Below are 24,251 nucleotides of genomic sequence, written 5' to 3'. Positions count from 1 at the left end.
AGAAAAATATGTATGAAAGTGATCTCGCTATAGGAATTTAAATTTTAATATTAGAATGAATTAAATGAACTAATAATTTATTCATTTTAAATTGTTTTTGAATTTGGTTCGTTTAATATGAATAAACATGGCTGACGTAGTTTTCTGGTAACTAGTTCTTTGTAGATGACACACGTGATATGTTGTTTTTGGGTCAGATTATCATGAACTTCTAATTTGTCACGTCAAACGAGCCAACATTTTCGACGGGAAGAAAAAGTAAGCCAACTTGCTATAGTCTACAAAGCACGAATTCACTTGACCCAAAAATATTTGAGTACGAAATCATAGATTTTAATGAGTTCTTTTTATTATTTAAAAATACCAATACTGATTTGGCTCAATGGTTTAGTGCTATGGATCTTTTTGTGAAAATAAGATCTTCAGCTCCTACACTTTATTAATATTTTATTAGTTTTAAAGCATTCAATAGAACCTGACAAAAAAAAAATGGAATTATATTATTTATTTAGTAAATTTTTATAATAAATTTTTGCAATAATAAATTTATCTCTGTTTGTCTTGATCATATCACCCATCTAATAACTCTCTTCTCTTCTTACGTCTCTCTAATTTGTAAAAAAATGCAACAAATTAATTGTAGAAATAACATTTCTCAAAATCATAAAATACAAGTTTATTCAATCAACTTATTTATTACAATAAATAAATTATTTAATAAAACTTATTAAGTATTTTACAATCATCACTTTTATGACAGTCAATAGCAAGACATTGTTACAACATATTTATAATCCTTTTTTAAAGAGAAATGTAAGACATGAATAAAGAAGAAACAATTAAATGCCCTCTTTGGTCCTAAAATCAATGTGGTTAAAACTGAGTAAGAATAAATATTTTACTTTTAGGGACAATCATTTCAAATAGCTGTTTGACTTGTCGATATAAAAGTAATTTACATAAATGAATATAATAAATATTAAAGTTTTAAGAAGCGATAAAGTATTAGATAATAATTTAATATTTACTTAGTTATTTTTTTTAATTTAACTTGACTTTCACTGATACAAAGTGTCCGACTGTGAACGATTTTAAGACCAAAAGTATAATAAAATAAGTGTCTTAACTCAAAGTTAGCTTGGTTAGATCTTCTCATTGCTCTGCATATTGACCCAAATTAAGAACAATATTACATACGAATAGCGATTGCTTTTTAAAGGAGAGAAGTATTGGTTAACACCGTTTATTACATGATATCTTGTTTAAGTACTCAAATTGTTATATAACAAATAATAATATTTTAAAAAGGACCATGCATTTATTATAATCCTTGCAAATATACCCATATTATACAATATAGTTTATTAGCTTGTATATAAACCATGTTGATTGAGAATGACTAGTGTCTTAGGAAATGTTGGAAGTATATGGGAGAAAATACCAAATGTGAAGGTGATATGTTTTACGTAGATGGATTTATAAGTCACCTCCTTTGACAATCAATCACAAAGTTGAATTGACTTTGTGTTTCAGACATTGATTGGCCTACTTCTCATCTCATATCACTCACTATTTAAGAGCGGTGCTAAGAGTTAAGCTTCCACAGCATATCTATTTTAAATTCTTTCAAGTTTTCATTGGACTACAATATAGGTATATCTTTCTCTTTAACTTGTTCTTTTGTAAGCAATAAGCATGCTAAATTCTAGCAATTCTTTCAGATTCAATGCTAGAAAGTTCATAAACACATGTCATCGTTGCTAAAAAAAGGACTTTTAATTTTATATTATAACGTCTCCTTCATGCCAAACTTCCATAATTTATATTTTCTTTAGTGACAGTTGTTACTTTCATTAGTTCACAAGTGGTGGGTCTTCGTATTGCAGAGAAATGGAAAACATCAAAGATCCATCAATTTACCGCAATCCAATCATTTTGCAGAGTGAGGATTTAGGCAAGGTTTGTATTTACAAACTTTAAAAAATTCTTTTTTTTCCATTCATGGTGTACTTCTCAGTGCTCACACACACAACAAGCACAGATATATATACCTTGATTCATGAAATGAAAGCTTACTCATCATTTTGATGTGGCAGTATATACTAGAGACTGCTGTTTACCCTAGAGAACCTGAGCCTCTGAAAGAGCTGAGAGAAGCCACAAATACTCACCCTTGGTAATTATTATTCTATCTATTGTGAATTTGTGACTGAAACTTAACACATTTGATTTTTAGTCTGAAACAAAGCTAGAAAGGCTTCAACTTCCTTTTCATATCGATTCAGGAGCTTCATTGCTACCTTACCTGAAGCGGGTCAGCTATTGACCATACTATTGAAGCTGTTGAATCCCAAAAAGACCATTGAAGTGGGAGTGTTTACTGGTTATTCACTTCTCCTCACTGCACTCAACATCCCTGATGATGGAAAGGTTTGCATAGATTACTTTCAATTTCCCTGAATATCCAACTTGACTATTTAGTAATTTCATGAACCTAGGCTAATTTTATCAAAAATTAAATCATTGCTATTGCAGATTACAGCCATAGATATTGATAGGAAAGCTTATGAAGTTGGGTTACCAGTGATAAAAAAGGCTGGGGTAGAGCACAAGATTAATTTCATAGAGTCTCCTGCTCTACCAATTTTGGATAAACTACTTGAAGATGTAAGCCTGCATGTTTCTTCTGCGTGATCTTTTCCAAATCAAACATCACATTTTCAGTGTTTTTATAAGCTGCTTATGCAATTTTTTTATTTGTACTTCTTCTAATGCAGCCTGCAAATGAAGGGTCTTTTGACTTTGCCTTTGTTGATGCTGACAAAGAGAACTATGTGAACTACCATGAGAGGATAATAAAACTGGTCAAGGTTGGAGGGTTGCTTGTATATGACAACACACTGTGGGGTGGACGTGTTGCATGGCCTGAAGAGCAGGTTCCACCTCAGAGGAGATCAGGAAGGCAAGCAGCAATTGAATTCAACAAAATGATCACAAACGATTCTCGTGTTGAATTTTCTCTTACTTCTGTAGGGGATGGCCTCAATATTTGCAGGCGCATTGCTTGAGTTTAATTTATGTACTAAAGTTTTTTATTATCCAGCAAGCTAAGTTTTTTTATCTGTTTCATGTTCTGCTAATAATATAATTTTTGTATCTATAGTCAGTTACCTGAATAAAATTGCATTTTGTGTTTGTAATACATTTTTGCTTCAATGGAATTGGAGAAATTGGTGAAATACTAGGTAGCAGCTATTATGTCAATTCGGAAAGATTTAGATTCGTTGTTCTAATTCAAACAATGAATTTGATTGTTTGATCAAGTTGTTTCACAGAGTGGTTCTGTTTACATTTTTTTTCCCTTTTGTCTATTATCAAGAAAAAAGGGAGAGGAAAATTGTCAATGTCCTTTGACGTGAAAGACAATGCCAAAATTTTCATTGTGGACTTGCCATTTTTTCAAAATAATCTTTTTATGAACAAAAGCACCTCACATTTTAATCTTTTTCCCCCTCCTTTACACATTTCATCTTATGTCATACTTCTTCCTCTTCTTTTCTTATCCCTTTCTTAGTCATGAAAAAATTATAAAAAACGTGATTAGAAATTGAACTTCTGTTTCATTAAACACTCATGTTCTTGGTAAAACTTGCCAACCATTTCACCCGCGAACAATCTTCTACGAAGGATAGTCTGGAAAAATTTCAAAATAAACATACATAGGAGACGAAAACAAAATCAAACAAACTTTTAACACAAGTTAAAAATCAATTTATATGCATGTTTTTCAATAATCTCTCTCGTTTACCTTCCCTGTAAACACTTATAATCCTACCAAAATTCAATTGTTTTAACAATAAGGTTTTATAATTAAAAGGCAAATATAAGTTATAACTTAGAAGATAATTTAAAGTGCCCTCCTTTCAAGTTACCTTGTGCTTGATATTGGGAGCATTTTACTAGCCAGATTTTGTATATTGTTATAATTGGAACTAAGAGGAATGTCAATAACAAACTCTTTAAGACACTATCTCTATGTCATTTGCTAAAATTTATTGATAATTAAAAGAGTAACATGAATATCACTATTTTTCACTCATAATTTAATATTTTTTAACATATTTGTAATTTTTAATGTTTTAAATAATAACAAAAAATATGTTAAAAGAAATATGATAAAGACTGTGTTTGCTACCATTATTCATGGATCTAACAATAGGAGGGGCCGGTCAATATTGGTGGTTTGGTTGACTACAATTAATACTGTATCTGTTGCCGCATCATTTCATTCCAATTTTGCGTTGAAGTTATGCATATAGCGGTCGACAAGCATGTTCACCCATATTGGACGGTGGGACATACACTGCCTCACTTGTATTCAAATCAAAATTTGCAAGTTCCCAGTAATGCTGATGACCCACAATCGTTTCACACTTTCAATCGGTTATTGGTTTAAGTTGTTTCATATATTTGGTATCCAAAATCTTTCATTTAAATCCCACTACACTCATTGACTTGCTTGTCACTTAATTTTTGGCCCAAAGCTAGCATTAAAGTTGGAATAATCTTGTGTATCAGCACTAAAGTTCAATTAATTTATTTAATTTGAATTTTTGATATAATGTTTTCATTAAAAACTTTGACTTCTAAAATTACTACAATATATTTCTTTTTATTTTTTTTACCAGTTTTAGATAAACTTACGTAATCATTTATAATGCTTAGTTAAAACATCTTTTTCTGTTAAAATACTTACAAACTCATTAATTAAGTTGACTAATATCACATGGTAACGTTTGACAGATGTGTTACAACAAAATAGACTATAAGATTATGAATTTCATTCTATGTTTGGTATGTTCGAAAAAAGAATAAAAAAAAAACATGATAGGATAGAAAAATAAAAGCTACAAAATTACTAATGCAAGCGATATTTAAACTAGACTTTGCAATTCAATGGTAAAAAGCAGCTATAATACACTGAAAGGAATTAGTTTTAATATCATAACTTTTTACCAACACGAAATGCAGCCATCAGTTGCAAAATATTATTTGATATTACAATCAACCGCAGTTTCAAAGAAAAAATGATCAGTAAATCTATATTTGCTGACAGAATCAATGGATTACTTTTGGATGGTAAACAAATGCCTAAATGGTCTTCTCTGCTAAGTGGATGTTAGGAATCAAATGATAGTCAAATTCAATCCCAACAGCAAACTGGTCTATCAAGATGCTCAAACACAATACAATTAAAATGAATTTGATAGTAAATTTGTCTTTAGCCTTCATCAATGGAGAGGTTTTGCTCTTGAAGCAAACGTTTCAGCAACCAGAAGAGGAAATGCTATCGTTGCATCACAATGTACCTGGTTTAATGAAATAAAATGACATTAAGGGATATAGTTTTAACCCGTGTTTGCAACCCTTGTTTATTTTATGAATATCAGCAACATGGTTGAGTTGTCAAATGTTTATGCATATCAAGAGGAAATTTTTGGTTTTATAAATATATATTTAGAAGTTATCAAGTATAACAAGCAACCAATGAATATTCAACAACTTAACATATGTATTTATACATATTACTAAATGAAGATGATATTCATGGCAACAATAATATAAAAGCTCATGATACTTTAGCCAAAGCATTTGTGGTAAAAGTAAGAGAACTCTGACAAGGAATCAGTGGTGAAAGTCACATAAAAGGTACCTTAACAGTCTTAGCAGATCCTCGTATTTTTCCCCATGAAACAGCCTCATCTGGACGAGCTCCAGAATCACTCCCGTCAAATTCTTGAGCAGTATTAATAAGAACAGCAAAGTCTGCACCGTTGCGCATCATATTGGCATTGCAAATGTGATGTTTTGGAAGGCCACCCCCTAAAATGATCATGCCTGTCTTCCTGGGACTTGCATGCACAGCTTCACCATTCATGGCTCTTATATCTGTTGCATTGCTAATTATTTTAGTCATGATTCTGAGTTTTTCAAAATTTTTCATGCAGGAGAAAAAAACCAGAAAAAAACCTTGCACTATGTCCACAATTAGACCAGGGCTGCGGTAAGAATGGAAATACAGCATGTCCCCCAATGAACCATCGGTTAAGCCTGGGCAGAAAACTGGAATGTTGTTCTGGAAAATATAAAGAAATGTTATTAATATTGTAAGCTGTTTTCTGAAACCCTCATTGTTCAGTAAATCTTGAGATTGACATAAATAATGCGTTTTGTGTATATATGCCACAAGGAATATAGAAAACAACAGCATAATGATGGGAAAAGAAACTGTAACAAAGATCTGAAGCACAAACAAATAGGAGGGAATAGCATGCTTTACAGAAAATATAAGCTTGGTCTCATTCTTGCCTTGTATGCCCAATAAAGGTAAGAGCTTTCATTGTTTATTTCTTTTCCCAATCGAGCTACTAACTTAGATGGTGTCCACATAATATTCTGCAAATAAATAAGATGTGTGAGGAAAAAAGGTTACAACTGAAAAGTAAATAAAACAGAACCTACTCCGTGAAAGGTTTGTCACTCAATTGTACTAAAATTTATAGTTTAGTTTGATTTTGGTTCACACAAATTAGACATGTATTAGAACTTATAAGAAATACAAATTACAAATACAGAAAGCTTGACCAATAAGTGTGACTCTGTTTCCGGGCACCAACAAAAACCAAACCACATACAAATTTTCTAACGCACTGAAAAGAGAAGTATAAAATAAAATACCTCATTATTTTGTTCCCTCAACATCTGATCTAAAATAGGAATAATCCAGTCCTCAAATTTGCAATAGTTGTCATTAGGGACCAACAAATTACCAATTCGATTCAACCCTTTTGAGCGCAGATAGGCACCAGGCAGAGAGAAATCTCCTTTATACGTTGGTGCAAGACACTTTATAAGATCTTCCTCAATGCCACCTGTAGTAGTAACAATTACATCAACCTGCAAATTGCAGAATAGACAGAAAAAAAAAAAACAACCTTAATAACATGACAGTCATGACTTGAATTTGACATTTTAAAAAATACTTGCTCTAATAACTTTTCAATTCAACAAGTATATACACTATTATCGTCTCCAAAATGTCATTAGGAAATAGAAACATATATCTAATAAAAGGAAATTGCACTGCACAATCTTTTCATGCTCGGTCCATATATACCATAAAAAACTTGGTATTAGTAGTAACACAACATAATACAGTAGTACACTAACTAGAACACCCTTTTCATTATTTCCCTTGAACAGATTTCACAGCACCACAAACCAAGTCTATATATTATAATTTTCATCCTTAATAGCTAAAAACCAAATCTCTGAAATTCAGAATAGCAAGTTGAGGAACTAACTCACCATGCGATGCTGAACAAGATACCGAACAGTATCTCTAACACCAGACGAGATGAGATTAGAAGTGAAACCCAGAAACACTTTACACGTCACAGATTTTCTGTAATCCAAATCTCTCTCAAGCTCACTGCAATCCTCAGCTATGGGTTCATGAGCAAGCCTCCAATCTAGCTTCAATCCAAATACGAGAACTTTCTAAGCAAAAATGCAAAGAACTAAGAAAATAAAGAGATGGGGGTTAGAGAAAACCATTTGATTAACGACTTGGATGGCATCACCAAGGTTGGAAGCTTGAAAACCAGTTGTGAGCATGGAGCTCAGAAGCTGTTGATAATGGACGCCATTGTTGAAGTCATAGCCCTCGATCTTAACACACTTTCCTTCGAGATTCTCTGATTCTTTGAAGACAGTGGAGTGAACTGATGCTAACACATCCCCTTCTTCCTTTCCCTTCGCCTTTGCTTCCCCCATTATTCTCTTTCTCTCTCCTCCGCACGCAACAGACAACCATCTCGGAATAGGAAAGACTCTGTTTTTATCACTTTTGACCCGTGTGCTTTTTTTTATTGGGCCTTTTATCTTTGACCCGTTTTGTTTTTATTGGGCTTGTTTTGTAATGCCCAGGCCCATTAGGGTTAGGGTTATGTTATATTTGAGTTCAGACTCTTCCTTTTTCCTCTGTTGAGTGTTGAACGCTGCCGAAACCCTTCCCAGTCCCAAAGGTATCTCTTTGAACCCTATTTTCCTAGAAAAACACAAATTTCGTAGGTTTGTTAGATGCAATTCGTTATTGGGTTGTGTTGTGTTGTGTTGTGTTATGCAGGTAAGTAAGTGATTGCTGGTTGAGAATGGTGGAGAAGGCGAAGGGTAGGAAGGAGGAGGTGGTTACCCGAGAGTACACCATTAACCTCCACAAGCGCCTCCATGGCTGGTAATCTTTACTTCTCATTCGCCTTGTTCTTTGTACACTGTTTTCTCTGTATTCTTCATTGCTCTTTATCAACCCCATATCTTCACTCTTCAATAATCACTCTTAATAAGTTTGTTCGTTTAGTGCCAAGACATAGAGCTCATCTTGCTCTGGACAAAAAGGTGTTAGTAATCAATTATGGCTAAGTTGAACTGTATACATGTTTCCATGGATCTGAGATTTTGATGACTATAGAATAAGGGAGATTTGGAACCCTAGAACCCTAGCAAACGGATCAAAATGTTAGCAATGTTAACTCCTAGTTATGGAGTTATTTTTTTCAGTGAATGTATTCATCAAAATCTCACTGCCTTTATGTTTTACAGGGGGGTTTTCATTTGATTTATCAGCGCATTGATCTATAATTCATGTTGTTCATTAACAGTGTAATAATTTCACTATTTAAGTTATGCATTCTGATTACTTTTTGTTTTGTATTAAGACCAGTTCCTGTTTGGTTTGTTGTTTAAAACAGCACATTTAAGAAGAAAGCTCCCAAAGCAATTAAGGAGATAAGAAAGTTTGCCCAGAAAGCTATGGGGACCAATGATGTGAGGGTGGATGTGAAGCTGAACAAGTATGTCTGGAGTCAGGGGATCAGGAGTGTGCCAAGGAGGATCAGGGTACGCATTGCCCGCAAGAGAAATGACGATGAAGATGCCAAGGAAGAGCTATATTCCCTTGTTACTGTTGTTGAAATCCCTAAGGAAGAGCTCAAAGGGTTGGGCACCAAGCTCATCGATGACGAGGATTGATTTATATCTGTTTGAAACCAGGAGTCATATATGTAGTTTTTGGTTTCCGCTCTCGAGTCTTGTCTTTTTCTAGATTATCAGATTATTTCTAATTTTGTTGAGACATAATGTGGTTTGATAATATCAATTTAGTTTTTGGTCCGTTGTGCTTCCGATAGGACGATTGGAAAAAGCATCATTGATTTTGGAACTCGTGCCTTATTTATTGGTTATGTGATAAACTGAATTTAAATAAAGTTGACTTCTGTGATATAATAAGAAAATCACTATAGGGAAACATGGAATGAATGGTTGTAGTGATTTTTTCTCTTCACTGTGAAGGAAGTATTGTAGATTGAATGTAATTTACTTGCTGTGCCTACAGCTTGACTTTAAATAATTAGTTTGAGCAAGAACTATCAATGCGATGCTAAATTCGGGATCACTGCTACTATTATGACGTACTTAGCTTCTAAACACCAATTGGTGACGAAAACTGGAGTTGGTTACATTATAATGATAATGGTGGTGACCTTGGTCACCAGTAGTCCTTACAAGAACAAGTACCATTTTCAAAATGGTGGAACCGATTTGTATCTCTTAATACAATTGGTCTCCCTGTAACTTTTGAAACGGCCTTCATCCATGAATGACAATCAACACAAATCCTAAGATTCTTGGTGATCCTAACTGGCAATCCAGCTGCAGTATGAATGAGTGCATATACAGCAGCAAGCCGTTCACTGTGTCCACAAACCCATATTGCTTTCATATCTTCATTGATATCATGAAGAACAACTCCTGTGTTCGGGATATATCCTAAGTTCTCAATTGCATTTGACAACTCATTCCAAATTTTCAAATACTCAGCAGAGTGACGAAAATCTGAGCTCCCTCCAGCAACAAATGTATGAATTTTATGCTCTACGTGTATCCAACTACATCCAGCATCTTTCTTAATTCCCTTGATGGCCATCATTTCCCTAACTCCCTTCACACTTTCCCACATCCCTGCATTTGCATATACGTTTGAAAGCATCACATAATTTCCTGGATTGTTAGGTTCGATCTCAAACAACCTCTTGGCAACTTTTTCAGCAAGAAGAACATTACCATAAAGCCGGCACGAGTTAAGCAAAGATCCCCAAACGCTGCCACTAGGTTTCATTGGAATGCTCTCTGCCACGGTTAATGCCTCATCGAGTTTCCCAGACCTACCTAAGATGTCTACCAAACAAGCATAGTGCTCCAATGATGGTGGCACCCCATAATCTTCCATCACATTAAACAATCTCCGCCCCTCTCTACTAAGTCCTGAATGGCTACAACCTGACAGCAAGGCAACAAATGTAATGCCATCTGGTTTAATGCCATACCTTATCATTTCATCAAACAATGCTAAAGCTTCATTTATTTGCCCATTGACAGAATATCCAACCAGCACAGTGTTCCATGATGTCAAATCCTTTCTTTGCATTCTGTCAAAAACTTTTTTACTATAACCAATTACTCCACATTTTGCATACATGTCCATGAGTGAGTTGAGTAAAGGTACATCAGCATTCTTCCTAGACTTCACAATCTGCCCATGTATCTCTTTTCCACAATGAAGTGCAGTAAACTGAGCACAAACCGGCAACACTGTCGTAAGGGTAACCCAACTAAACCCCATTCCCTCTCCCTGCATTACTCTAAAAGCATCAAGAGTCTCAAACACTCTACCTTGACCAGCAAAACCCGAAATCAAAGTGTTCCAAGACACCACATTTCGTTGAGGCATTACTTCAAACACCCTAAAGACCTCATCAAAACACCCACACTCCACATAGAACCCCAAAAGCGCATTGTTCACAACTTGATCAGGTTCTTCATCATGCTTCACAATCTGGGCATGGATTGCTTTGCCAACCAGCGCATTACTCAAATCGGAACAGGCCTTGAGGGCGATGGAAAACGCAAAATTCCCAGGCTTCACAGACCGTGACAACATGTCACGGTAAAGAAGCAACGCTTCATTGGAAAACCCGTTTCTTGAATACCCAATAGCCATAGCTACCCACACTGGTTCTGGCGGGTTCTCATCGCTAATTCCCTCTTGGAACACACTGTGAGCCTCATCCACTCTGCCACAAACAGAGTACAGCGTGATGAGCTTGCTCTTCAATTTGGGGTTCTCCAAGACTGCGTTTTGAGAATGAAGCAAGTGCCAGTGGAGTTTTTGGCCATGTTCCAAGGACCTTCTGGAGATGCATGCGTGGAGGAGGAGAGAGACGTGTTCTTCTTCAATGAGTGTGGGCTTCCATGATTCGATTAGGCGAAGAGCCTCCTCCAATTTACCCCATTTGCAGAGTGATTTTAGGGTTGAATTAAAAGGTGTTGTTCTTTGTTTGTGAGTATTTGGGGTTCTGTGTGTGGCGGTAGCCGTTATGTTCGTTTTCACAGTTATGTTTGTTGGGAGAGAAATGGCGGGTAGCATGTTGGATTGGAATCGCAGTTTATGGTTAGTTCGGAAATTCCAATGAAGGTGTCACCTCTGAGGAGAACCAACATCAACGTGCTAATTTTACATGAAATGGAGAACATAGTAAGCAATACAATGAATTTGCAGTTCAAAAGTTGACTATGATTCAACTGTTCGAGATTCACATACGGCTACTGAAGGAGTGAAAGAGTTCTTTCTCTCTGTCACATGGATAGACTTTTTCTCTAAAACGTAAAATTATTTTCATCACTATAAACCTAAGTATATGTTTAGATGAGGTTTTGTAATAAACTTAATTTTATATAATTGATTATATTTTAATTGAGTTTAAAATGATGTAACTTATATTCAAAAATTATTTACTTAGAAGTAATTTTTTAACAGAATTTAGTATATTTCTTTTAAGTTAAAGCAGAAGTTATAATTTATCGCGTTAACTCGTATTTAATTTTAGAGGTAAAATTAATTATATTGTAAAATTTTATAACATATTGGCACAAATTTTTTAATGAAGTTGGGATGTTCAAATTTAAGCCATGGTTGTTTCCTTCACACACATTTAATCTTCATTCTACCTACTCTCGTTTCATTATAATTTCACTTGGTGACATGCTATAATCGGAGATCTTATTGCTACACCTGTTTGTTACACAAAATTCATTAATAAGTTTATACTAAAAAAATCTTAGAAAAATATGTAAATTTATCAAAGTAACAACACCATCTTCTGGTCTTTGAAGTTTAGCAAAATGAAACTCACAAAATGTTTCACACAAAATTTACCATCCCATTAAAATTGATATTAAAAGTCTGAAAACAATTATAGAAGAAAAAGTCTGATTTTGATAGAAACGTAATACTAATAGTATTGTTCAATGTTTCAAGTAGAAAGTAACAACCTTAATAGTAACACCGAATGGAGATAGGGATAAGATAATATACAAAATCAGTGTTAACTAAAATAACCGATGACAGTGATTTTAGGATATCCCATAAATTTTAAAGAATAATATTATTCTCATAATAGTTTCCATAAAAAATAAATAAAAATGAAAATATGATTAAAAAAATAATAATATGTAGACATTATGAATAGATTAGAGAAAGTGAATGAGCGCCACGTGGTTTCAGCTTCCTTCGATGTTCCGTTCGCTTTCTTTGAACCTCCCAACACAACACAACACGCTTAAGCAAACTTAACCAAACCACCGTTCTTTGTTTTTGCTTTTTCTATCCTTCCCAGATCCCAAGCCCTAATCTTTCTGTTCTCTTCTCTCTCACTCTCACTTCATAATCTAATTCTTCATCTGGGTTTGTTCTTATCTCCCTTTTCTATTTTTATTTTTATTTTTTTGCACACTATCATTCATTCAACGATAAAAAAAAATTGGTTCGGTTTTGATGAAGTTTTGATCGTTTCAGGAAGATCGGTTGACGAATTGAGAATCCCATCGCTTGCGACGCACTAGGGTTTCAATCGATCGCAATCATGTTCAACCGGATATTTGGTAAACCTAAACAGGAAACCAATGCTGTTGCCACTTTGGACAAGTTAAACGAAGTAATTTGCCTTTGATTTTCCTTAAACAGTGTTATTTTCCGTTTTTCATATTCGATCATTGTTTTTCTTTTATTATGTTATGGTGATATGTGCATATTTGATGAATTCAACTTTGTATTTTGACTTGAATGAATTGTATTGTTCTGTTTTGCTCTTAATTGTTACCTTGTGGCGGTTGACACTGAATAAGCAGTGTTGTCGTCATGGCAACTTTGCTTCTTAGTAGTACACTTCAGCTATGAATTATGAACAATAACAATTGTTCCATGTCCCATTTAAAATCTTAGTTAATTGGCTTCACATGATTGCTAAAAATATTTTGTTTTACTGTAGTATCTCCAAAATTATGAAGTCATTGGCAGAATCTTCTTCCAAGTTTTAGACTGAGCTGATTATCTGAGTTTTTATCAATAAATTTTTTGGTCTGTGTTTTAATGCTTTTTATTTGAAATGTGTATTTAAATATTGCTTTGAGTGGTAATTTACGCTTTGAGAGAGATTTATCGTGATCCATTTGTTTTGAGTGGTAACTGTCACTTTGAGAAAGATTTTCTGAAATTGGATGGTTTGTTCTATGAATCATTTAGACACTTGAAATGCTGGAGAAAAAGGAGAAAGTGCTCCTTAAAAAGGCTGCAGCGGAAGTCGAAAAGGCCAAGGAATTCACTAGGGGGAAGAACAAAAGGGGTAGGTTACTAAACTCATGGGTACTTCAGGGTGCCTCCCCGCTCCCCCCCCCCCCCCCAACTTATTACTTATTTTGTGGCATGTGATTTGAGATTTTGTTTCATGCAGCGGCAATACAATGTTTGAAGAGGAAGAGATTATATGAACAGCAGATAGAGCAGCTTGGAAATTTCCAGTTGCGTATTCATGACCAGGTGTGAAAGCAATGTTGTATTGTTGTATATAGCAACTGTTCAAAAGATGATTTGGTTAATTGAGCTTCTTTTCCATCTTATGCTGTTAATTTTTGTTACAGATGATAATGTTGGAAGGTGCTAAAGCCACAACAGAAACAGTAGATGCATTAAGAACTGGAGCATCTGCTATGAAGGCTATGCAAAAAGCAACGTATGTAGTTTGGTGCTATTTATGTATAAAATCATTAGTGATTTCAATCTTGACATTTTCTCATGTTTCTTTTGTCATATTATCATGCTATGGCCTACTATATTTGTTCAATTTTTTATTATGATTTATGACATTGTTGACTTGCGACATTTTTTTCAGGAATATTGATGATGTTGACAAGACCATGGATGAGATCAATGAACAGACTGAAAATATGAAACAGATTCAGGAAGCATTGTCAGCTCCAATTGGTGCAGCTGCTGATTTTGATGAGGTCATCTTCTCAGATGTTTATTTTAGTTGTGTTATTTTGGTTGGAAACAGGATATTTGTATCTTAATATTGTAGTAGTGTTCTAGAGTACCAATGCATGCTCGTGGATTATTCTGAATAATTTTCTCCTCTCAGGATGAATTGGAAGCAGAACTTGAAGAACTGGAGGGTGCTGAGTTGGAAGAACAGCTTCTTCAGCCAGCAACTACAGCTCCTGCAGCCCCTGTGCAGGTCCCAGCCGGGCGCCAACCTACTCGCCCTGTTCCTGCAAAGCCCACTCCTGAGGAAGATGAATTGGCAGCTTTGCAGGCTGAGATGGCGCTTTGAGCAGGTCCCTTTTCTCAGCTGTGACACTGGATTTGTATTGTTATCTATGCATTAGTTTGTTTTAGGCGAACTAGAGTTGCATTTATCGCGACAGTAAATGATGTGTATGCTCTATTTTCATGGTGAAATATCCCACTTCTGCACAGTTTAATGCGCTCATATGATGTATCATAGTTTGAAACGTATTGCCTAAGATCACTTTCTGAGAATAAGTATGAGAATCTTATTTTAGGCAGTTGTTCTTATTGGTTTTGCCTCTGGCTTTGATTTAGCCAGAATTTTGCAGGCATTTTTATGCATGATGACAAGTGGCTTCAGTGATGAATTATCATCACTATGATGTGGAGAATTCTGCTTCTCTCCCGCTCGCTTATCTGTGTGAAATTATTGAACAGACCAGAGGATGTATATAAAAGGTGAAAAAATATTAAACACATGAGTCCTTCAAAAATTGACTACTTTTTTTCTCTTGGATGAGTTCGAACCCCCTTTTTCATGTATACGTATCAAATATTAATACATTTGGCTATATCCTATGCTTCGTGTGGTCAAGTTTAATATTTGGCATCAGTTTCATCAATAATGTATATCTCAAACATGCTACAGCGTAGGGTAAGGAGTAAGAATCGGTTGTCCTATGTCCTATAGAACACAACCAAGGTTGTGAATAATGAATTTTATTGTGTCTCTAGGAGGATTTACAAGCTACATTGCAGGGGGAAAAGGGGGAAGATTTTAATATCCTAAATTAAAGTGAAGCTCTAGAAGAGTTCATTTAATGTTGAAAATGAAGACGCTAAAACTTTTGAAACGCTACAGATGAACATTGTCTTGATTACGAATTTGTTGAATTTAAATTGTCTTTTTTTATAGCAGAAGATTTTTTAAATTTCAAAAAGTTAAATAATCTGATTTATATAATTTCAAAGTCTTATTTGAGGATTACTAGTTTGACACAAGCGTATAACGGGCCGCAGATATTTGTATACACGTTTTGATGCATAGCATAATATATCAGTATTTTAATTTACTATGGTTTATAAAAATAAGAATAACTGGCCTGTGCATCTGTTTCTCACCATTGTGGGGTTATGCCAACGAATCCTAGCATTTCAAAATCATGACATTCAAGACTCGAATAACCTCTCTCTATCACCGTTTCTAATTCGGAACAATTATAATATTGAGGTTCTTCTAATAAGAGCATGTTTTCTTAAGAGATCTGAGTCTATGCCAGGAGGAGAAAGTAATTAAAGTGGTCAAATTCAGTGACATATAGAATATTTGGATTCATATTTAAATATGCATGAAAATGCACTTATTTCAACACAACTAATTGTCAAGTTTTGTGTTTATTTAAAATATCACATTACAACGCGGGTACCAAATGTGGGCAAATTTTGGGACGAACAATTTCCGAGTTAAAATTCTCAAAGAAATAAACAATAAATTTTTATGTGAAGACGAAATAAACAACTTTGCTTTAATCGTATCGTTCACGTATTATATTTTATTTCCATTGTTTTGAGACTTGAGTTGGGTTTGTCGTCTTCTTTCATAATCTTAGCAACCGAAGACGAATTTGACATTGCAAGTTGTTTTGTGGAGACCACGCGTACAACTATCTCTCCCTAAAAAGCAAAAGGAACCCAAAAAGCCAAAAATAAAAATTTGCTTATTCCACCCCTAACCCCAACCCAACCTTTTTTTTTATCAGCCTATGGCATTCTGCCAAAATTTGTCAAAAATGGTGTGAAACTAAGAAATTAAAATAGCTATGATTAATTCCTTCTGTTTCAAGTAACAAAATTAACCAATTTGCAAAAATAAACGGATAGAGGGAGACTCGTGTGTTAACACATACACATATCAAAAAGAATTTCATTGAAAGAATAGAATCCAAAGAAATAAATACAAGACGAGAGCTAAAAAGAAAACATAGCTAATAGAAGAATGGGGTGATTAATGGATGATGTAAGTAAGGGCCAGAGCCAGCAGCATTAGCAGATAGGCAATTCCTTGGTCCACTGCTATTCCTGCAATCACAGCAAATAACATCATCAGCCACAACCTTCTCTTCAGCAAACCCAATGAGAATTTGGACACAAAAATTAATTTCCATGAGAATTGAAAAGAGTACACATGAAACAGAGAGATGATATGGATTTTAATCTATAGTGTTATTGAGTTTCAGCAAATTCATCCCGTAAATTTTTGATTTGACAAAAAATATATCTTTCTCACTTAGTAATCATATCATGTTAAGAATTTATATATGATGGAATTTTTAATTTATTAAAATTTACACAACATCACTAAATTTAATAGACTGATAACATTAAATATGAATTTTTTTTATAAAAACTTACTATTAATTAATTATTCTGATAGATACATGTTAAAAAAATGGATATTAATACAAGATTCATATTGGAATGATACAGAGAGGGCAGAGCATACCATCACTAGTAGGAGCAGGGGCAGGAGCAGGGACCTCAGCGTTGATGGAAGGTGAGACAAAAGCCAAAGCAAGAGCTATGACAGACATGAAGAAAAGCTGAACTCTCAAGACCTCCATTGTAATTGCAACTCTGAAAATTGAGACTTTGCTGAGGCCAAGATTTGTTTATAACGAGGGAATGGAGTGAGAGAATAACAATGAAAATGCAAATGCAAATGCAAACGCAAAGGGGTTGAGAGAATCTTGGCCACTCTGGCTAGCAATATAAGTAAGAGAAGAGGGCCTCCACTAGCCGTCGATGGATGCCACGTGTAGGGTCAATATTTGCTGCACGTTACACAGTCTAGCTGTAGAGTAGAGAATGAGGGAGACCTCGTCCAACAATTCAACAATCATTGGTCGAACATTTACAACTCTCATTCTCTTTCATCTTTCAATTCATTTTCTTTTATTTTTAATTATAAAATTGTCTTATCTTTAAGAGTTTGCAAAAAAAACATTTTAAAAAATCAAATTTTGTCCAAACTCATAAGACGATTGAACCGTTACCTTTGGACGGCTACCGTTGGATGCGGTGGGACCACATAGAACACAACAAATAGATGACAGTGTTATGAGTTACATAATAAGATTCGATAATCCCAATGGTTTGAATGAACGATAGCTTATCAGTTACTATATGTTGTATAAAAGTAAAGTTTTATTTTTAATTGTAATTTTCAATTTTAATTATTATTTTATTCATTTTAAATATTGTTCTCTCTCTTCAATTATTTAATCATCATATATATAAATTCAAGTATTAATATGATATTACAGTATAAATAAATTTGATTCTTATTTTTATCACAATTTTTTTTGCTAATTATTTTTATCATGATTTTATCTTTACACACACCCACACTCAAATCAAAATATTTTATTAAATAAATAATATATGTGTAACATTTTGATAAAATAATTTATTTTATAATTCTCTGTTTTTTCAAAAAACTTTATAATTTAATTTAATAATATCAGTATACTGTAAAAAAAACAGTTACTAGTAATAATAATTTTTATCCATACTATTTAGCCAATACTCTATCTCCATTTTATAATTACAAATTTAAAATTTTAATTTGATTACTACTTTTTTGATTTTTTTTCTCTATTTGACTATAATATATGTTATTCCTTATTATACATATAAATAAACATTTAAAAATATTTATTAATATGATATTATAGTTTTTTTATAATTTAAAACATAAAATAATATTTTATATTATTTACTTATGATATAATAATTAATTTTCTTATTACATTATAAAAACACATCGTTAACTAAATAATAAAATATATTTTTTTATTAATTAAACACGTGATTCGATTAGTAAAAAGTTATTTTAACTTTTCTCAACTACAAATATACAGATGTAAATTATATTAAATACTTGAATAAAAGCTTTGTTTAAATATTAAATAATTTTGATGTATTATTATTATAATTTATTTTACGCTGTCACTCAATTAAAATATATAACTATTAAAATAAGTACTATAAAAATTAAAATTAGCTGGTGTTACAGTTCACAATAAACTTTATAAAAGAAAGGTAAAGGATACACATTGGAGCATAAAGTGTAAGCTAAGGTGAGGAAAATGCTTTGCAGAGAATATACTTTTAAGAATAAATGAGAAAATAAATGAAGTAAATCCACATTTATTTATTGGTTGTTATCTATAGTATCTTATAATTTTTTGAGCTGTTAATTATATATAAACAGTTAAAAACTTTTTATCCCATATATTCCCCACTTACCCAAATCCGTTTTAAGTTAATCTTTGTATATTAAATTTAAGTTTTTTTTTTCTTGAATGAGAATATTTTTAGTTATTATTTTTTATTATGTCGTATTTTTTATAACTAATAATATTTTGGTTAAATTTTATCAATTATGAACAGTTTTTATTTTAATTTTTAATATATTATAAAATTAGAAATTTTTTCTTAAATAAACTAAAATTTAAGTAATTAAAAGAAGAATTTTATCACCCATAGTCATCTTATTTTAACTTAAATCTCAAATAGATAATATATGTAATTTACAAATAGTTATATATGAATGTTTTGATTCAAATTTTTGTTTAACTTAAATTGATTTAGATATTATGTAAAATTAAATTTATTTAACTTATAGTAAAAGACTCAATTTTTGTTATATTTATTTATTAAAGTTTAATTCCTATAAAGAGTCTATTCACAAAACGTTGTTAAATAAGCGAATATTATATAATTAATGAATAAGTATGGATTTATGAGAGACTAAGTAATAAATATATTATTTTAATAAAATTAATTTAATGAAAATTAAATAAATTTCAGTTTTTCAGATTAAGTTTAAGCATTTAAAAAATAATTTTTATTAAAAAATATATTTATTATATTAAAATTATAAAAAGTAATAATAATAATAATAATAGTTATTTTAGTTCATTCTTCAAAAACTGATGTTAACATTTTTCTAATATATATAAGCGTTTCTACGTTACCAAATTCCTCGCCAAATAGTCTTACCAGAAAGTCGCGAATCGCTTGAAAGAGAAAGAGGCCTCTTTGCAATAGCCAGAATCCCCATAAGAAGAAGATAATAAAAAGAGGGTATAAAATTTGATAGAGCTATTCCTTCAACTTAGAGGAATTCGTCTATTGCTGACAATTTTTGCTTACCCTTACAAAAAAATGTTGCATTTACTAATGGTATTTTACTTATATTTATTTTTCTTAATCTTATTAATTATATTCATTTTACTAACGTTGTTTAAAATTTTACTTATATATCTTTACTCTGATTATTTTGCATCTTTTTCTCAATGAACTATCTACTTCATTAATTTTTATTCTTTATAAGGACCTAAATTTGCCAATGTTGGACCCTAGTGAGATAGTGATCTGTAATTACTTAGTCACTTTCAATAACTAAATGGGATTGTTAGAGTTATACCTGGGATAGAATAGGAAATAATAATATTATTTTGCTATTAGGAAAATCATAATATTATGAGGGGTGTTTTAGTGCCAAGACCAAAAATTGTTCGAGAGAGTACATTTAGAAACTCCATTCTCAATAAGTAAACATTAATATATAGGAGGTTGATAACAATGTGGCATACGCATAGGTCTGTGCAATTGGGATCATCCCAAGCAATTCAACTCATTTCATATTTAAATTATTTCTGGGAAAAGAGAACAACGGAAATGCCAAGGAAATACAAATCAACAGACTATCAAACAATTGGAAGCGACGAAACTTTAGGTGTATGTTAGTTAAACAACCTCCAAGTGGGCAAATCCGAAAAAACTAACCAGTGAACAATTTAACAAAGCAAATGTCATTTTGCTATATCACTAATGAATGAAAATAAAGAGCATTACAAGGAAATTAAAGCCTCATTGTAAATAATAACAATAAGAAACTGTTAAATAGTGTCTTTAAAGAACTGTTAAGGATTCACTAAATTAAACATTTTATTAATATTATGTTAAAAGTGCATTAATAATATTTTTAATAAAAATATTTATTTTTAATCCTTTAATCAGTATCCTTAAAAGGTAGTCCCCTACAAATGAAAGAATTTAATGGAAATAGATTTTTTAATATTAACTTTTAGGACAAATTACAGTTATATATCCTGAAGTTTAATGAAAATAAATTCAATACTCTATACTAGATATCCTTTTTTAATAACACAGACCTCTATTTTCATATAACATAAGAACTTTTAAGAAGTGAAGTTCTTGACGCTCTAGGATGGTTAGTAAGCCACCGATTCAAAATGATTACCTCATAAATACAGCCGCTCGTAGGCCATAAACCACAACACTTTATTTTTCTAACCATAAAAATAAATGTAAAACAGAAAGCATCGATGCAGAACCTCATTAAAGCTAGTAACACCACCGTAGTAAAGACGGTGACCAAAGATAGAGGCAGAAAGCGTTAATCTTTAATATACATGTTGCCACTAGTAGCAAAAAAGCTTCTTAAATCTCATGATTAATACAGCAAGAGGAGAAGGAAAACAAAATAACAAGCCATTTCTGAGGATGTTATTGACAATGCTCAATTTACATTTTCATTGTCAGTGTTTGAGAGAAGCATGATAGCCAATAGTATGCCTTCAGATAGGCTTAAGTAATTAATCAGCAACTGCTTTGAGTGGGACAGGCGCGGACTCCAAATAGTCAAAATCATCTGTTATACCAACCTGCATGAAGACACAAAGTTGCAAGACATGTAAGAAACCAAGGAACGGTATCTTTTAGCTGAGAAAATGCAGAAAAGAATGAATATTTGGTGTGTTAAGCTTGCTAACATTACTATATTTTATCTTTCCATTCAAGTAACTAAAACAAATTAGCTGAGGATTACATAGTGATTTGCAGTGCAGATCAAGGCATTAAACTGAAATGACTGACCTCCTTGTACATGGTTTCAAGTTGTTCCTTAGCCTCAGGGAAGTTGTTTGAACACCACTGCATCAGGGTGAAAATGTTGTCTGCACAGTTTTTTGGCAACAAATAGAGATTATAGAAAATGGAATGTTCAGAGGGAAGTGCACAACAGGGAGAAAGAAGCTCGTCAATATCCTCCACACCATTCTCCCCTCCTAGACAAATTCCATTCAGGGTTAAAGAAAATGACAAAGAAAACATAGAAGGTAGAACCTGTCCATCTGTTGGCTGATGCATGGGCAACTTCAATTGCTTCCTCTGCTAACATTAATACAAAAACATCAGCACTCCAACTCCCAAACTATGACTAGGTATTAACTTTCTAAAACGTCAAATTAATGTATAAATAAGGAAATAAGCATTCCGTAACTCATTGCTTCAAAGGCAGCTGGATCGTTGTCTCTATACTTTGCCAACTCATCCTGAAAACGTCAAATATTACATGACTAGTACAAAACTGAACTGAAGTAATATGATCATACATAATGCATTCATTACTAACAAATAATCCATAAGCCAACCTTCAATTCGTTATGCTTGAGCTCAATGGCTTTTAGATCCGCAAGGGCCTCCTCTCGTTCATCCTGGTGAAAATGCAATATTAGGATAATGATGACCATTCATCTTATTGCCACAGAAGCATAATGAATTGGAACCTAGTAAGAAATGGGCGATAACTCACAGATTCCTCTCGCCCTTTCTTTAGTTCCTCACACTGGTCAGCAAGTTGGGCATACCGTTTCTTACTGCTTTGCAGATCAGAATCAAGTTTGCGGTACACGTTCCTAAGCTGCTCAGAGTTTATAAGGTTGTAATTAGATTACATCAGGATACTATTGAAGGTAAGGGTAGTGAACAACTTATCAACATAAAAAATTTATAACAGCACAATGTAGCTTTTTCATCAAAATTTCACCTGATTTCCAGCACAGCTAGGAAGACTCCAGAAGTAAACCTGAGAGGCAAATGCAGAAGCATCAATTCATTAGAGGAAGAAACTCAGTGAGAAAAACCTTCCCTATATCTTTGACAATTTTCTCATACAACTGGTTATAATGTTAACTTACAGAAGTTCCTATCTTATCTTTGGAAACAAGGTCATCATCCACTAAACTTTGGACAACATCTTTCACAGACTGAGTGATTACCCCCTTTCTGGGACCCATCTTCTCGAGCTCCTTAAGCTGAAATAACAACAAAATAAAAACAATCGCATATAAATCAGTAAATAAATTATATGATTAAAAAAAAACAGAATCCAGGTTCAAAGTAACAAAACAAAAAAATGGGAAATGCTGCTGATTACCAGGAAGAAGTCTTGGGACTCGTAGAAGATTTGAAGCATCTTCTCGCGCTTCTCTTCCAATGAGAGACCCCTTTTCTTCGACTGCACCAAACAAAGCATATCAGCCAAATTTCAATTGACGGCATTTTCACAAACACGGAGAGAGCTGAGCTCCTCAACACGATTTGACAGAAAGCCATAGATCGATTCAGCACTCAAAATGTCCGGTTTAGGTTTTCTTGCCAATCCTAATTCTTAAAATTTAAAATTCCGTCAGATTAAAACCAACAATGTTTCATTACCTAAAAAAACACAGTGTCAGCTAATTGAACCAAGCAATTCGCACAACACGGTACAAATTTGAGATGAAAACGGGATTAAAAATAAAAAACCAGGCATAGAAGCTTTTGCTAAATGATTGAAAATAACAGAATAAATTCAGACGTACAGAGAGAGAGAGAGAGAGAGAGTGAGTTACCATTACGACAGCTTCCGGCGGCGGCGGCGGAGTAAAGCGGAAGATTCCTCAGTGGCGGTTCTCTAGTTTTGGCGGGAAAATGGTTGAGTGAGTCATGTTATTTGAATATTATTTTCAATATATATATATATATATATATATAGTTTTTATTTTACATCAAAAATTGAAAAAGTGATCATACTATACTCTGGCTGTTACTCACACAACATTTTCGTTTCCTTATTTTCTATAGGTATAGATAATTATTTTAAAGATTAAATTATAATTTTAGTTTTTGTATTTAATTCATTTTTTTAGTTCTTGCATAAATTATTTATTATATAAAAAATTACAAATTAATACTGCTACTTAATAATAATAATAATATATTTTATATAAATATCAAATTAAACTATAATACGTCATGTGCAAAAATTAAAATATAAAGTTTTTATATGTAAGTTTAATATAAATATATGAATTATAAAAAATATGCTATATATATAAACTAAGTTTAACTCTATTCTAACTTTGATAAATAGTAGCATAGATGGTAACACTTCAAATTTTGTACTATAATTTAGTTATAAATATAAGTGTTTATGTGAACTTTTATGTGTTGTGTGTGTATATATATATATATGTGTGTGTATGTATGTATATATATAATTATATGTTATAATGAGGATACATGTATGTATGGTGATGAGAATATATGTGTATGTTTGGAACTAAACTGAAAACTTGGCTAAAGTGTTTGGTGC

The 24,251-nt window shown here is 32.7% G+C and overlaps 6 protein-coding genes across 10 annotated transcripts; 3 read left to right on the top strand and 3 right to left on the bottom strand.

The window, feature by feature from the left end:
• Nucleotides 1-1,519: 1,519 nt before the first annotated feature.
• On the top strand, nt 1,520-3,130 carry LOC113867367 (probable caffeoyl-CoA O-methyltransferase At4g26220). Its single transcript, XM_027502647.1, has 6 exons — nt 1,520-1,653; nt 1,887-1,959; nt 2,097-2,176; nt 2,286-2,430; nt 2,536-2,667; nt 2,778-3,130. The coding sequence occupies exons 2-6, from the start codon at nt 1,891-1,893 to the stop codon at nt 3,066-3,068; spliced, it is 717 nt and encodes a 238-aa protein (XP_027358448.1). The 5' UTR covers nt 1,520-1,653; nt 1,887-1,890; the 3' UTR covers nt 3,069-3,130.
• Nucleotides 3,131-4,998: 1,868 nt separating this feature from the next.
• Nucleotides 4,999-7,881, bottom strand: LOC113867431 (deoxyhypusine synthase). Of its 3 annotated transcripts, none has more exons than XM_027502752.1 (7): nt 7,615-7,881; nt 7,369-7,536; nt 6,739-6,957; nt 6,370-6,456; nt 6,031-6,136; nt 5,714-5,949; nt 4,999-5,369 (listed from the first exon to the last, which is right to left on the bottom strand). In XM_027502752.1, the coding sequence occupies exons 1-7, from the start codon at nt 7,834-7,836 to the stop codon at nt 5,292-5,294; spliced, it is 1,116 nt and encodes a 371-aa protein (XP_027358553.1). In that variant the 5' UTR covers nt 7,837-7,881; the 3' UTR covers nt 4,999-5,291. The 3 variants fall into 3 exon arrangements, with proteins under 3 accessions (XP_027358553.1, XP_027358554.1, XP_027358555.1); XM_027502753.1 differs by having other exon boundaries at nt 5,229-5,369; nt 7,369-7,532; nt 7,615-7,737; XM_027502754.1 differs by having other exon boundaries at nt 5,229-5,369; nt 6,739-6,932; nt 7,369-7,532; nt 7,615-7,737.
• Nucleotides 7,882-8,045: 164 nt separating this feature from the next.
• LOC113867427 (60S ribosomal protein L31) lies at nt 8,046-9,224 on the top strand. Its single transcript, XM_027502747.1, has 3 exons — nt 8,046-8,087; nt 8,189-8,296; nt 8,811-9,224. The coding sequence occupies exons 2-3, from the start codon at nt 8,214-8,216 to the stop codon at nt 9,088-9,090; spliced, it is 363 nt and encodes a 120-aa protein (XP_027358548.1). The 5' UTR covers nt 8,046-8,087; nt 8,189-8,213; the 3' UTR covers nt 9,091-9,224.
• Nucleotides 9,225-9,414: 190 nt separating this feature from the next.
• On the bottom strand, nt 9,415-11,728 carry LOC113867426 (pentatricopeptide repeat-containing protein At3g14330). Its single transcript, XM_027502746.1, has one exon. The coding sequence runs from the start codon at nt 11,543-11,545 to the stop codon at nt 9,608-9,610; it is 1,938 nt and encodes a 645-aa protein (XP_027358547.1). The 5' UTR covers nt 11,546-11,728; the 3' UTR covers nt 9,415-9,607.
• Nucleotides 11,729-12,672: 944 nt separating this feature from the next.
• LOC113867355 (vacuolar protein sorting-associated protein 32 homolog 2-like) lies at nt 12,673-15,598 on the top strand. 3 transcript variants are annotated; one of them, XM_027502629.1, is made up of 8 exons: nt 12,675-12,862; nt 12,974-13,112; nt 13,700-13,799; nt 13,908-13,993; nt 14,095-14,186; nt 14,346-14,460; nt 14,595-14,790; nt 15,063-15,481. In XM_027502629.1, the coding sequence occupies exons 2-7, from the start codon at nt 13,041-13,043 to the stop codon at nt 14,784-14,786; spliced, it is 657 nt and encodes a 218-aa protein (XP_027358430.1). In that variant the 5' UTR covers nt 12,675-12,862; nt 12,974-13,040; the 3' UTR covers nt 14,787-14,790; nt 15,063-15,481. The 3 variants fall into 3 exon arrangements, with proteins under 3 accessions (XP_027358429.1, XP_027358430.1, XP_027358431.1); XM_027502630.1 differs by having other exon boundaries at nt 12,681-12,862; nt 15,059-15,598; XM_027502628.1 differs by having other exon boundaries at nt 12,673-12,862; nt 14,595-15,325.
• A 5,831-nt stretch (nt 15,599-21,429) lies between these two features.
• On the bottom strand, nt 21,430-23,132 carry LOC113866812 (meiotic nuclear division protein 1 homolog). Its single transcript, XM_027501612.1, has 9 exons — nt 23,052-23,132; nt 22,813-22,929; nt 22,662-22,700; nt 22,428-22,535; nt 22,267-22,329; nt 22,116-22,167; nt 21,959-22,003; nt 21,710-21,789; nt 21,430-21,498 (listed from the first exon to the last, which is right to left on the bottom strand). Exons 1-9 carry the CDS (start codon nt 23,088-23,090, stop codon nt 21,430-21,432), a joined length of 612 nt encoding a protein of 203 aa, XP_027357413.1. The 5' UTR covers nt 23,091-23,132.
• Nucleotides 23,133-24,251: the final 1,119 nt, after the last annotated feature.

The sequence above is a fragment of the Abrus precatorius genome, unplaced genomic scaffold (assembly GCF_003935025.1).
Source record: "Abrus precatorius isolate BTA unplaced genomic scaffold, Abrus_2018 Scaffold5, whole genome shotgun sequence".
Classification (NCBI taxonomy): Eukaryota; Viridiplantae; Streptophyta; class Magnoliopsida; order Fabales; family Fabaceae; genus Abrus; species Abrus precatorius.
This window is presented reverse-complemented; position numbering and strand designations above follow the sequence as displayed.